Below are 15,344 nucleotides of genomic sequence, written 5' to 3' on the forward strand. Positions count from 1 at the left end.
TCTGTACATAAAGATCTGTTATGGGTTGTCCATAAAGCAACCCCGTTAGGATTCCACCAGAGCCAAGGCTGCCATCACTGCATTGGAATGTGGAGTCCCTGTCCTGGACATTTGGCAGGTGGCTACTAGAACATCCCTCCACATGTTCACAAAGCACTGCTGTTTGAACACCCAGGTTGGCCAAGAGTGGCATATCATCTGCTTCGCATTAAAAGACTTTCTTGGTTTGAGACGATTTACAGACCGACCTCCGAATAGGTACCGCTTTGGTAGCTGCTCAGGTGTGGAATCTACAGTTAGAATTCTCTAAAAGAACAAGTTACTTACCTTTCTAGTAAAGAGACTACCTAACCACAGATACTACCTAACTACACATTCCACACCGATCCACCCTGTTCTGTGAATTTGACTCTGCCTCTAAAAAGAACCCACGTTTAGGAATCCACTGGTTGATGCCTATTTGTTGTTGGGGCTCTGGTCTGGGTGTGTGGACTGCCTCGAAAATAACAGATGTCACAGCGCTGGGGTGGCGGTTGTATTGGCTCCGTGTGTTATTTCTGGCACGGAATAGCATCAGTGCAGAACTGAATGGCACCACCTATGGGTGTGCAGAGGTACTGCTCAAAAGTTTCCAGATCCAGTCTGACTCTTGGGGAAATAACTAAAAGGTGAGGAATCTATGGTTGGCATCTACCAGAAAGAGCTTTGCCGAAGGTAAGTAACTTGTTCATCACTGCCTTCCTAGTAATTCTGCGATGTTACCCAATTCTAACGCAGTTCATTGCACTAAATAAGTATGTGGCGCCAGCCTAGTAGCATATATAATGCCTCGGACCACTTTTTGTTCGGCATGTAGCATGTTCTACACTTTGTTTAGTTCCCGCACAAAGATTTTCCCTGACCACAATTTTTTATGTTTCCCAATCTCTGGTAAAGCTAGGCCACTTTAGCCTACTCATATTTTTTTGTGTCTTGGCTTAGCACCCAAGGACGACAGGCTACCCCCAGGATCTGTCCAGGAGTATGTCCCCATTAGAAGCCTAGTCCAGGGACACCCGTCCCGAAAACCAAATAAAGACCTATTTTGTCCCATCATGAACGTCCCACAACTCCCATCCCTAAGACACAATAGAAATGGCACTCCATTTTTCTAAACAAAGACTGTGAACCACAAACCTCACCGTTCGGATAAAGAGAGCGGAATCTAGATGGTAGATTGTCACGTACACTTCCCACTGGTCACCATCTTCCTAGAAGTGTATATCATTATCGGTAAGAGGTGTCATCATGGGCATATTTAGCAAATTCCTGTAGTTATCAGGGACAGCTATAGCATCTACCAATCCTAATGCAGAGAGTTCAGAGCCTTAGTGACCATGTTGCTCAGGGACTGTTCCAGGATAATCCCATTCTTGTTGAGACCCTATCACCTCCACCACTGCTGCTATCTCAGTTCGCCAGGATGGACGCTTCATGATCCTTGGACTTTCTTCTCATTTGGCACTTGAGGATGATTACTGTTTGGGCAATCTTTTCCCTCTTCATAGTAATTTAGTCACTCATGTCATACACATTCACCTTCACTTTTGCAGGGAATAGTAGCATAGAGCATATAGCTGTCTCACATAGCCGTCCCTTGACTGCGGTAAATGATGCCCATTGCTGGTCAACTGCAGACATACAACTTAGGAAACAGGAGACTGCTATTTTCAACCATAATAGGGCCTCTGGAGCGGATGGCCGGAATCATGGCATCCCTATCCCTGTGGTGGATTAGTCTTGCCACCAGTGGTCTACGGGGCGATCCAGGAGGGGGACTCCATGCCGGGACCCTAGTTTGATCTTTGATGTCAGCCAGGATTCCAGAAACTGCACAATATCTCTAGCTGCAACTGTACCAGGCCCAACATGATGTTGTGCCTGAAATACCCTGCCGAATCCTCTGCACTATATTTGATAAAACCCACTCTGTCAGGTCCAGGAGCTATTTTTTCAGGGCAGCTGGGCTTGGCTGTAGTTTACTCGCTAAGGTCTCAGTCTGTTTAACAATGTCCGATAGCTTCCTCGGAGTACGATTAGCAAGGTTGAGGGCTCTAGTTGTCCCTGGCTTCATAGGTGCCTTGGGCATGCCCTTCTTGTGTTTAGTTGACTTGCTGCCTCCAAGGGGTGTCAATAAAATAGCCTCACCAACTGCTAAGGCATCACAACTTGGTTGCACTGTGTGCCAAAGCGCGACGTATTATGTACTCTCGGTTTTCGTATGGGCAGGTTCCAGTCCACTGAGCTGCTCTCGTCTATCCTGCAGCCTCACAGAGGGACAAGTACCACCTTGCTCTGCCGATAAATAATCAATTTATAGTTGTGCGGAACAGGAGTAGTCCAGAAAGAGTGAGCATGGGAGTCTGCCTGGGTTGGCCTAGGAAATCATCAGTCCAGCATCTGCTCTGCCTGTGGGCGCAGCACCTGTATAAAAACACTTTTCCTCCTAGAGAATTCCTGGTGTTCTCTCTTCAGTGTGCTACAGGGCACCATTGTTGCTAGTTGGAGTGTGGCCCTCGCCCCGCAGTTGACCCAGTTGCTCGGCAGGAGAGGAATTCCAGACATCCACGCAGCTATTTGCTAAGGATGGCAGTTAGCAGCCCCAAGTCCCAGCAGAGACCCAGTTGCCTTGTGCCGTAGCCAGATCTTTGCCTTCATCTCACACGATGACCTATGCACTAACCAGGACTCGGCCAGACTTTGAGTTCTCACCACCTAATGAAACAATTTCCTTATCAGACACCTGTGATAAAGATGTCAGTGTTCTTCGATTTTGGACGATTTAGACCGCTAAATTATACTGTGTATATAGGTCTACCAATCCTCAGAATTGCCCTTTAAACCTCCTGAATCCTTCACCACCAATCCCATTTTCTTCTCCTTGACAATCTTTTGATTTAAGAGGCCATTGACCATCTGAACACGAGACCGATTAAGAGTTGTATCAAAGTGATATAAAAGTGCTAGTACTTTTTTTTCTGTTCAATAAGTTTATTAGTTTTTAAGAAGCATATAAATAGTTGAATACAATAAGAGTGATACAATTGATTGAAAGTGAAGAAGAATAATAGCATACATGGTCTAGTCCCCAATAAGTCTTCTTAAATATTGCATAAGGATAATATGAAAAAAAAAAAGTAATACGCAAAGGAATTTTAATAACCATCAAAAGCATCACCATAATATAAGACAAGAATATATGTAGAAAGAAAAAGGAAACAGGAAAAACAAGACAGTGAGAGAAAGAGAGAAAATAGAAAGGAAGACAAAGGAGAAGGGGAGCGAAGTGAAGAGGAAAAAAGGAAGGAAGGAAGGATCTCCTGCAGTGCTCCATATATATAACAATTACAACAATCAACTAGACGATGCAAAGGGATACTGATCGACCAACCCTTTCGAGGCCAAATCCATATATGTATCCAAAGCTCTCCAAACACTACTAGAGATAATAGGGGAAAGATGAGCCTCATCCACCGAAGTATGCGCACTTCTTAAAAAAGAGACCCATGCCCACCAAGTATGGTATGATATGGAAGAAAAAGACTTCCACTCCATAAGAATCACTTTAACAACAATAGTCAATAAAAGATCCAGTATTTGTAACTCTAAGGAATCCAAGGGCAGAGGTATTCAGGAAGCCAATGGGCCCAACATAATCATGGGAAAGGAAAGCTGAAATTGAGTTCGAAAAATTAACATAAGATGTTTATTTATTAGATCCCAAAAGGGCTGCAAAAGTGAACATTCAAAAAACATGTGGAAAATTCCCAGCAGTCAAACCACAACTCCAACAAAGATCATCGTCCTTCAGAGCCAGAGAGTGTAGGCGCACTGGAGTCCAATGAAGAAGATTGATAGAAAACAATTTAGATTGGATTAAAGAAGGGGCAATTTTATTATGAAGAGAACATTTTCCAATCAGCTGCCAGGATTCTGGAGATATATGATCAGTGAGTTTCTGATCAAAATGATGTAGCCATTTCTGTTGGGTAACGGTAAACAAGGCAGAAGGAGTGGAAGACAAAAATTTATAAATTTTCGAACCTACATGTCCAGATCTAAGCCGCAACTGGAACAACGCAATAGTAGGAGAATGTGGATCCAGATGCAATTTAGCAAGAGCAACTTTTATTTTTTTAGAAAGGTGTAAAAATCTAAGTTAGTGAGAGAAAATTGTTGAGCTAGTGAGGAAAAGGGTAACGGATCATTGTTGGAATCATAGAGATGACGGACCAGCGTATTCCCCTTAGAAGCCCAAGAAGTTATCAATGTAGGATCAATAGTAATTTTAATTCAAGGATTGTGCCACAATGAAGACCATCTTGATTTATGAATCGGGATAGCAATCTTCTTATCGATTGACCTAATTGCAGTAATGGTATCTAGGATGATTGTACGGGAAAATGGAATAGTTAAGGTGGGTATGGTGAGAAAGGAAGCGGTTGGCAAGGGAAAAGAAAGGTCTTGTTCAATCAAGACCCAGGAAGGCGTGTGGCCCGGGATAGAGGAAAACCATAGAGCCCCTTGTGAAGCTAAGAAAGCCACCTGATACTTTTCCCAATCAGGAAAATTACAGCCACCCATATCATAAGGTTTTCTTAAAAATGTATATGCAATTCTAGATCTCTTATCATTCCATAAAAACTTAGAAGTGAGGGAAACAATCTCATTAAAAAAGGACGAAGATAACTTCACAGGGAGCATAGAGGACACGAAGTTAATGATAGGTGTGATCATCATTTTTAAAGTTTGGAGACGGCCCCACCAAGAAATATGCTTAGGGGACCAGGTATCCAAAAGATAAGTAGAGTTTGAGCTTCGTTGTAGGCCACTGTATCATAAAGAGTACCACAGAACCAGATCCCCAAATATTTAAGCTGTTTAGATTGCCATTTAAAACCTGCTGTGCCCATATGTGCTGGGAAACAATAAGCATTCAAGGGAAACATTGCCGTCTTCTCTGTTGAGGGTATACCCAGAAACACTAGAAAAAAGGATCATATCTGTAATAGCGGGAATGCCCAGAACAATATCATCCGAAAAAATGAGAACATCATCCGCATAAGCAGCTGTCTTTATACAATGTGAGCCAAAAGTAAACCCTTTAATATCTGGATGGAGATAAATTAATCTAAGGAGCGGATCAATAGATAATTAAAACAAAAGCGGGGACAAGGGACAACCTTGTCTAGTGCTCTGACAAAGACTAAAAAACTCGGACGTAGCCCCATTGACTCTTATATTAGCTGTAGGTTGGGCATATAAAGACATAACCATATTGACAAAAGAGTCTCCAAGATTGTGTGCGCGAAGGACAGCATGTAGAAAGGGCCAAGAAACCTTATCAAAAGCCTTCTCGGCGTCAAGGGCCAGAGCAGCTGCTGGAAGGTTAGACCGCTTAGCTGTACCCAGAATATGGCAAAAGGTACGGATGTTGTCCCTAGCAAGTCTACTCTTAACAAAGCCCGTCTGAGATGGATGAACCAGATTAGGAATGTAGGATTTTAAGCGCTTAGCTAAAATCTTAGCAAAAATCTTTGCTACCATGTTAAGAAGGGAAATAGGGTGATCATTTTTGGGATCAGAGTGATCTTTGCCATCTTTCGGGATCACAACGATAGCAGCATCTGCCGCTGAACCCAAGACCGAACCTCCTTGAATAAAAGCGTCAAAAAGAGTCTTAAGGCGTGGAACAACAGAAGAAAGAAAGGTTTTATAAAACACAATGGGAAATCCATCAGGGCCGTGAGCTTTACCCGACCGTGTGGCTTGAATAGCCTGAATAATTTCCTCCGACGTAATTGAGCCACCCAATTTCACACCATCCTCCATCGACACAGGCTGAATAGGGATTGTCTTTAAGAAGTCTTGGCAATGCTCAAAAGACGATTGATTAATGCGAGTATAGAGTTTACTACAAAAATTCACGAAAAACTTCAAGAATCTCCTTTAACACCAGAGCTATCATTAATAGAAGATATCTGAGAAGACTTAAAATTAGAATCCTGAAATTTCAACGTTGCTGCTAAGATTTTACCAGCACGATTCTTCAGGAGTAAACGCTTGGATTTCTGGGCCTGAACTCCAATGTGAGCTCTCTTGGTAACAATAGTATTGTAGGAATACTTCAAGTTCTTAATGGTTTGTAATAATTGTTTATCTTTAGAACTTCGAAAAAAAGCTCTTGTTGTTTAATATTATCTGCTAAATCCTTAAGTTCTTTCTTAATAATAGAATTTCTTTTCGCCATGACCTGAATAATTTGACCTCTGAGCGTACATTTAAATGCATCCCACAAAACTATTGGAGAGCTGACTGAGCCTTCATTTTCAGAAAAGAAATGTTCAATTTCTTCATGCAGAGCCAAAACTTGGGAATCATCATGTAGAATTTCTGTATTTAATCTCCAAGAGCGAGGTTCTTTTTTTAGAGCAAGGTTTAAGAGAGAAAAAGAAACCGCCGCGTGATCTGAGACAAGAATAGGATGAATATATGGAGAAGATGAGGATTGCACGAGAGACGAGTGGACCAAGAGATAATCAATACGAGAAAAGCTAGAATGAGGAGAAGAAAAGAAAGAAAAATCACTATCTTTAGGATTATGAAGACGCCAAATATCGTGAAGATTAACTGAGGAGCACATATTTAACATTTGTTTGTGAGCTCTGCGAGGACAGAATGAAAAAGCAGAGTTCCTATCCAACAAATGGTCTAATGGTAAATTGAAATCACCACTAGCTATTAAATTACCTTTGTGCGGTGTGTCCGCAAGTTTTTTAGTGATCGCCCGCCAAAAAGCAGGATCATCACTATTTGGAGCATAAATATTCAAGATATAAAGATCACCAACTCCATCAGACAATCTAGACAACAGCCAACGGCCCTTAGAATCATGTTCAGCATGAACGCCCCCCCCCCCCCCTCCCAAAAAAAAGTGGGAAATGGGCTGGAAGGGAGAATACTCCTGCGATGAAAGGAAGCACACACCGTTTGCCAATCAAATCACAGGTGCCAGTCATGTGTAATCGGATTACTTCGGATATAGTTATACAGGATCTAAATGGTGTGGGTATTTATCTTACATTTTCCTGCCATTATTCTACAACATAATCTTTCGAATGAGGTGTTTTCGGATAGACTTGCTCTGCAATGACGCTGTATTGAGAAACCATGACAAATAGAGATGTTCACATCATATAGTTATTAGCAGATACACTCCATGGAGCCCATTACACTGAACGCAGGTGGATGACGGGCGGAAGCGGCCCTGCCTAGGTTGGCACTTATTGGCCAGTGTTCCCCGCAGTATGCACACAGCAATATTTCCAAATCTGGCACAGAGCTGCATGGCGATCTCCACAGCATGCACATTCCCCCGCTGATCTGGCTTACGGGAGTTAAGGCACGTGTGCCCTTTCGTGTTAAACAGAGATCTCTGCTTCAGGTTTTCCACCCTGACCCGCTGATCTATCTGTACCTGTGTCAACCGTGTCTGCATCCCCGGGACTCCCGGGCGAAGGGGATAAGAAAGCGGTGCTCGCGGGGGCTCTTACTTTGCTGGGGCTCAGCTTCTTCACCGCTATTAATACAGTTACAGTGCAGCACACCCCACAGCCAGACTTCCGCCTTCCGCGCTCACCTGAAGAGCCCTTGCACGCAGGGGCTGCAGTAGCGGTGCCTGCACTCAGTCTGCTTGGGCTGGACGAGCAGGAACCTGCAGGCAGAGCACAGGAGCCCAGAGCTGGGGGGCGCATCCAGGGGCCGCAGGGGGGACACTGGTGCTACCATCCCAGGACGTGGTCGCACATATTTTGCCCGCTGGGGGCCAAAGAGGTATGCTTTGCCCCCCTTTGCTCATGACCCCCCCCCCCCGAGGGCAGCTCTCACCTCACGTGCGGCTGCAGCCCCGTCCAGCCAGCAGAAGTCCGCCCAAGAACCACATGGCGTTCCTCATCTTTGGTAGCGCTCTGACTCCACGTCCGCTTCCCTCGGGGCGCTGCTGCAGGAGCCGCCGCTGTGGACACGGGGTCCCGGATGGCCATGTGTATTCGTGTTGGGAGGTGGGGATGAGGCGTGAGAGGGGAGGACAAAAGGGGAGCAGTAAAATAAAACAAAGACAGACCGTGTGTAACGCGGACACAAGGTCCTAGACGGGCTCTGCATGGGATTCAAAACAATCAGGGGGAAGAAGGCAAGAGGACAGCGAGGAACGGCTCACCTTCACTGCGAAGGAAACAAAATGGCGGCCTCAAGCTTCCGAAATTTTTCGGATTCGGGGGCGTGGTTTTGCTGTTTTGAGTGACAGACAACGTCACTGTCTAAAGAACATTTTTAGCCACCACAAGTGTGGAAGGGTATGCTCAGATGTGAGTCCCTTGCTCACTGCACCATCAGGATTCAAGCAAGCCGGGCCGAAGACGGCTGTAATGCCAGAAACCGGTCCCCGGAAGCTTGTTTCCTTTCCAGTAAAGAATTGGCTTGGTAGTTTGGTCTGCCCTGTTCCCATGATGCACTGGGCCAGGGTCAGACTAATTTGCATATAGCCAGGTTCTGAACTGGGATGGTGCAGTGAGCTAAAAAACGGTGATGGATCAAGCCCTGATCTTTTGACTGGGTAGGAGTGTTCTGATTAACTCAGATACTCTGTCCATCACCACCCCCTTTTTGAACTGTCTAAAGAACAGCAAAACTGACGCCCCCAAATCCGAAAAAGACGGGGCTAAATCGGATCGCATCTCTCCTCCAATGGCTGGCCTCCGTTTAGGAAGCCAGCCAATGGAGGAGAGACAGGGCAGGGAGGCGGGTTCCAAAGCGCTACTAAGGGAAATTAATTCTCCGACCCCAGACTGCGCAAGCGCAGCCTTTAGGTCCTCGACCTAAAAACGGGATAGTATTGTAGAAAAACAAACCCCCAAGGGAATACAGAGAGATATTGTAACCAAAATATCCTCACATTCCAGCAAGGAAAGGGTTAAATACTGTTTTGCCTGTCAGGAGACACAAAAAAACGGGAGCGCCGTCACCACAGTATAAAATGGTGGCCGCCCGCGCTCGTAATGAGGAAAGGCTTCTGCGGCGAAAATGGAGCGCAGGATAGGGAGCCTCCGAGCAGAAAGCCGCACAGCTTGTTTACGGCATATTCCGATGCCGTTTACACTAGGTATGGCCACCCTTCTCTTTGCAGGTAAACCAGACTCCTTCCTCACGGCCCTCGGCTCGCCGGAGCTCAAGCGCAGACCGCCATTCTGCCGCGGCGCGCAAGCCACGCCCCCCTTAAAGTGCTAGTACTTAAGGAATTTGCTCGTTCACAAGAAACTGGCAGGGCTGCAATTTATTTTGCTCCACCCACTTACACGTTTTTACCGAAAGAAAAATGCAAGATGGGCTTCAGTACCAAGAATCTATTGACTCTCTGAAAGCTTGGCTGGATGTTTTCCCAAAGTCTCTGTGACTTGTACCTTCATCATCTACTGGTCATGGAGGCATCAGCGTTTTTCTAGGTTTGAAGTCCGAGGCAATCCTCTTGCCCACTCCGCCACTATATACTTGTCTAAGGTTATGGCTGTGGTGACTGTTCCACTCATTAAGTAAAGTTAATGTCTTTATGTGCCTGGATGAGGCTTTAAAGGTGAGATCTCAAAATCTAGTTACTACATCTTCAAGGGGGCATACTGTGTCCTGCATTTCTTCAGTTCATTTCTGAGGAAGGCTTCTGTTTTATACAACTGTGACAAATTCAGTTGTACAACAATGTCGAGGAGGTCATACTTTCCTCCACTGATGTCACTGCCCCAAAAAGCAAATGTGTGTCTCTCTCTCTCTTTTTTTTTTTTTTTTAGTCAAACACCTGGCTGCTGCTTTTGAGCTTAATTGTCCCTATATTGTCTTGGTTTTGGAGGCCAGGTTGAAGACTTGCTTCCTACAGTGGCTGCTGAGTAACCGTAGTAGTAAAAGCTTGGTTCCCTGTTGTGATTGAATGGTGTCTTGGCTTGTCTTTCCCAGATCTTTAGTGGCACGTGGTATCTGCCAACTTGTTGCAGGGCACGTAGCCTATCAAGAATGGTTTCTACTCGTCTCCCACAGGGATGGGTAGATCTTTCTGTTAGACAGGTATAGTTATGTTTTCTACAACTAGCTTCACTGTACAACTATTCTGTGTAAATATCCACTTAGAACATTCAAGATATATTTTTATTAGTATCTCTTCCGCAACTGGTGTTACAAGATTAGAAATACATTCTCCAACACATTTTCGTTCAAGCTCCAAACATTACAGATTTTTTAAATCGATGGCAACCTTCTGTGGAAACATGCAGTAAGGAAAATAGAAATCCGCTTACAGGTCTTATGTTGGCCATTGTATATGGATATGTTGTGTACCTTGATTTGACTAATTTTTCCCTGCCCACTCAAGTATTTTCTCCAATGCAGCTTTCTTGATCTTGCACTCGAGGCTCGGGTTGGCTCATTATTTGTCCTATGCCTTTAAGTAAAATTGTGTCCTTTCACGTTGTTAGGTCTCTGTGGATACTCTAAAACCAGTTACCGTGATTTGAAGGAAGAACAAAGTCCTTAAGCATAAGGACCTTTTCTCACTCTCCTTTCACCATCTTGAGCATCACTGCCCTGGCGGCTGCTAGGGCAAAACATTGGAAGAGATGATATTGCAAAAACAACCCTCTGTCGCCCTATGTTTGTATACTATATAGTCAAGGTTCAAGTTACCAAAGTGGAAGACTGCTCTATTAATGTTCAAGAAAAAGTTACCAGCTTAAGTTGAGTGTTGTTCTGACATATCTATGCTTTACTTGTTTTGTGTTTTAAAAAGATAGATGTAATGGTTGTATTTAATACTCACCCACCTTTATTTCAAAGTTTTCTTCCTGTTCTTTTGAAGGTTCTGGGGTGTACAGTAGACATTTCAGATGAGAGCTGCAAGCAGTTCCTGAATCAATTGATTGGAATGTTCTCTTTCTATAATGGCCCAGTCTGGCATGCTTACAAGGTAATTAATTGTAGAGTGAGTCGTTTACCATTTCTTCAGATAAATGTCTTCAGTTTAGCAGGTAATGTGTTACATAATCTCCAAGTAATCTCTATCGCGATCCCTTTCTCTGTCATTTACACAAACACTCCCCTTTAAATGGGAATGCACCCATACATGTATACCCTTCCACTCTTTTCAATAAGTATATGGTAGATTTTGTCATATGCAGAGGTAGAAGGCAATGTTTCTATGATAATCATTCAGATATTATATATATTTTGGTCAATTAGTTACTCTGAAGGAACAACGGTAAGCATATCACTTCATGTAATGGTAGAAGCTCTGAAAATATATGTAGGAAAATCTAATTGTATTTGTTTTTTACGTTCCTACAATACAAGTGGTGTTTGAGACAATAGGAATAGTGATGGTTACAGTACAAAAAGATAACCAGTGCAAAAAATGTGCAGTGGCCAGTGCAGGAAAAAAGTGAGGTGCTAGGAATATAGTATACGATACAACACCCACATGTTTTCTTCTACAATGGCATTTACTTTGGTACAAATATCCAATTCTGTTATATCATCTGTCAAATAAAAAGGATTGTTGACATTTCAACGCTTAAGGCCTGATTTATTATGGGGGTCATCATTAAAGAAGTAGCTATGTGCGCTCAGCATCATTCTGCAAGATTAACATACATAGTAGCCAAATAGGAACATATATTTCTTTCAAAGGAAAAACACCCTGTGTGTGTGCATGCCAAATACAAACAATAATGGTGAAATGCTATGAGAGCCTTATAGTGCACACACCTTTGAAAACATGTCCAGTAATGAGTAGAACGATTTGTCATGTGCTGTCAATTTATAATCGAAGCAAAGCTAGAAATATTGTATGGTCACAATGCATGTTCCTCAAACTGAATAACACAGGAGCAAACTCAATGCTGTTCTTGATGAGTTTGATGAGAAACAGAGCCGTCTCAATAATTTGGGAAATTCAAGCCACATTGGACCTCAACAGAATATCATCATTCTGACACTGCGTATACAAAAGAAAAAACATCCTAATCGAGGCGTATTCCGCCAAGAAGAATACAAGGAACAAATGAGAATAACCTCATGAGAATATATAGAACGACTGGAGAGAGATTTTGGGTCCTGAGGAGGATTCCTTTTTCACAGGAATTCGAAACGCGTCGACCACGGTTTTGCTAGGCCAATCAAGTCAAGTCATCATGTCAAGAATCATTTGAGCTTTGTATTTGTGGATGGCCTATTGCAGTAATTTGTAAACATAGTCTATATGGTTATTGAACATTGAAAATATTAGTTGTCGATACCCCAGGGTGGGTCTCTAGTGATTTTTAATAGGATGTATGCAGGAATGTGTGAATGTGTTGGAACACACGTATTAATGTTTCACCACTTGTGAGTTTGTAGGAGAGAATGGCGTTAAGAATTTGTTGAGGTAGAGATAAGAATGAGGGTACATTTATGTGGGATTTTTTCTGTGGGGATTCTGTATAGTTAGTTGTATATAGATGTTTGTAAGGATTTCGAATTCATATGTATCGAATTATATTGAGAAAAATAAATTGATGAATTCTAACTGAAAGAGTGGTTGAGAAGGATTGGTTTCATTCCGTTTCTTCTTTCTTCGAATTTGTCTAAAAAGCGGCAGTACTGGCAATTGTATCTGTTTATTGTTATTGAGAAAGATGACACACCAGAGTACGATGTGAGGTCATCTGATGAAAGGATTAGTAAAGAGGCAATATAATGCAAGTAACTTGATATTCTCAAAACCTGTTACTCATGTTTGAATTCTCGGCTAAGTCTACCAGTGCTATTCACAAAAATATGCGGGTGTAAACATGTTAACATTGAGGTAGCCTGTGTCCAAAAGGTGGAGCTTACTAAAGGGAACTCCATACTGTTTGTAAAGCCTGCAGTGCAATAGATTCTCCAAAAGACATTAAAAAAACTTCTATAAAGCTCATTCAGGGAAATGGTGGTACTCGAAATAAGGACCAGCATGATCTATAAGTAAACTTACCATACTTGCAATAGTAAGTATGGTACGTGCACCATGACCTGTACTAGATATGTTATTGCACAGTTAGAGCTGGATTACTTAACAGTTCCTTGTTCCGTTTGTACAGCAGCAAACGTTTGCATCGGTTAGGGCTTATAAAATCAATATTATACTGACTTGAGTATTTTTTCCACAGTTTGATCCTTTGATGATCCTTCTATTTAGTTTTCATTTTTCACCAATTCCCCCCTTGCATGGTAACCTTTCAGCCATGTTCCCTCATTTAACATTGATAATGATTTTATTAGCATAGCATTAAATGTTGGTTTTCAGGACCTTTTTTAAATAAATTGTATTTTATCTGAGTTTATGAAACACTTAGCGACTTGAAAGTGAATACGTAAATTCAAGTTTTTCTACACTTTATTCGGGTCCTAGACCAAGAAACTTTGCTCCAGAGTTGAACAATATTTGGCTATCGAGTACCGTTTGTATGACTGCCCGCACTCTCCTGTATATGGAGTGGTCCTCCATTAGTATATCTAAATTTAGTTTTGGCACACTGCATGCAAAGCACATTCAAATATGTTCCTTCGTAGGAAGACTGTCTATCTAGTAGCAATCAAATCAGCTTTGACGGTCAATTTGCTTCAAGCGCTTTGTCACGATGGAAGACTATGTCTGCAGAACAAAAAAGAAACCAAATTTAATCATTTTAGATCCATGAAATAGTGTCACATTTCACAAACCAGATAGTCACCGTATTCTTAAACTTCACTGTTCTGTGGTGGAAAGATGTGCTTTCTAAAGCCAGTCTTCCAGCAACGGGAGATATTGAGTGTTGGGGCCGTGAGAACAGTTCCTGCCAAAGACCGCATATCAGCTCCTCTTGGTCTGCTTACCTCATGGGTACAAAAGTGGCAGGCCGAGCAGCCAGGAGCCCCGGCACCACCATTGTGGTGCCAGTGAGACGTCACCCGCTTCTCATGTAATGTAGTTCCTTTATTCCCAATAGGCTCTGCGCATTGGAAAAACATATCCTATAGACGTGACGTAGGACTGAGGTCTACTAGGTCTCTATCGAATATATTAGACTTAATTGCGAGTGCCAGCTAGCTCAGAGGTCACTAGAAACTTTCTCGAATTCACAAGAAGGGAATATTTTATGACAACCGCATAAACATGACAACTTTGTTTCCCCAAGATAAAACTGATCTTCTGAGTCGTAGAAACAATAGATATATATTCCACTCAGTCAATCGTACATGCTTCGTTTCACCAGAGTTGCAGAGAAATAGATAGACTGGCGTTTTCAATAAAAGGATTTATTGAACAGTCTTCTTTCACAAGCGTAAGAAATGAACTGCTACAATTGTAAAATTGGTTGTAAAATATAACGCATACAGTATAAAAAGTAGAATAAAATAATACTGTAAGAGCATTGTATGGTTCCTAAACCATAGATAAATACATACATAAATAACAGAGGCTAAAAGTACTCAACTGGTGCTTCTAAAATACGCCTACCCCGGTGTACCGAACCTAAGCTTAGTACGAGGCAAGAAGTAAGTGAGGTGTAGCATAAATGTAGTGTTCTTTTGCCAAGAATCTGTCCAAGATTTCTCTTAGGGTCTAATCGGCTCCGTACCTTAGTTTAGAATGGGGAAGGTCAGTCTCGGGACTCGATTTCCCAACAACCCGCAAGGGTAGCTTGGAAACACTGGAGCTGGATTTCTCGGCAGGAGAAAAGACAGCGTCTCTCTCAGTGCGTCTGCTGGAGGGTTGGCTTCCTTCGGCACTTGCTGTAGCAGGATGCGTCTGGCAAGTAGATGGTCGAACTGCTCCAAACCACCACGTGTTTACTAAGGCAAGTGTGGGCATATTTATACCTTGAAGTTGCCGAGTTTGACGTAAAGGTGGACATAATAACGTCATCAAAGAGTCTCAGTTCTTTGAAAACTCCATGAGTTCAGGGAAAGTCCCTAGCTGCTGAAGCAGAGTTTTCCAAGAAATCGTTGTAGATTTTCGGAACTAGTGGAAGTAGCCCTGCCGTATTTGGACTGCATGAGCTATGCCTAAATATGGTTATGATTTCTATGCCTATATAAGGATATGGCAATTTATACCTATACAGGGGCATGAATCGGGAAAATTACAATTGGGTCCTAAAATGATACATAACACTCAGTGTTCTCCACTGGGTGATATGTAGATATATGGGATTATCAGCCCCCCAGTCCCGCTGTGGGGCATGCAGTTGGCATGTCTCCCAAGGAAC

General features: G+C 42.8%; 1 protein-coding gene across 2 annotated transcripts in view; it reads left to right on the top strand.

Moving 5' to 3' along the window:
- The window catches only part of HPS4 (HPS4 biogenesis of lysosomal organelles complex 3 subunit 2), a 287,681-nt gene that overhangs the window by 75,772 nt on the left and 196,565 nt on the right, over nt 1-15,344 (top strand). For both annotated transcript variants that reach the window (XM_078667309.1, XM_078667310.1), the window contains exon 5: nt 10,937-11,044. In XM_078667309.1, coding sequence (XP_078523435.1) covers nt 10,937-11,044 — 108 coding nt within the window. The remainder of the gene's footprint in view (nt 1-10,936; nt 11,045-15,344) is intronic.

Source organism: Lissotriton helveticus, chromosome 11, assembly GCF_964261635.1.
Source record: "Lissotriton helveticus chromosome 11, aLisHel1.1, whole genome shotgun sequence".
Classification (NCBI taxonomy): Eukaryota; Metazoa; Chordata; class Amphibia; order Caudata; family Salamandridae; genus Lissotriton; species Lissotriton helveticus.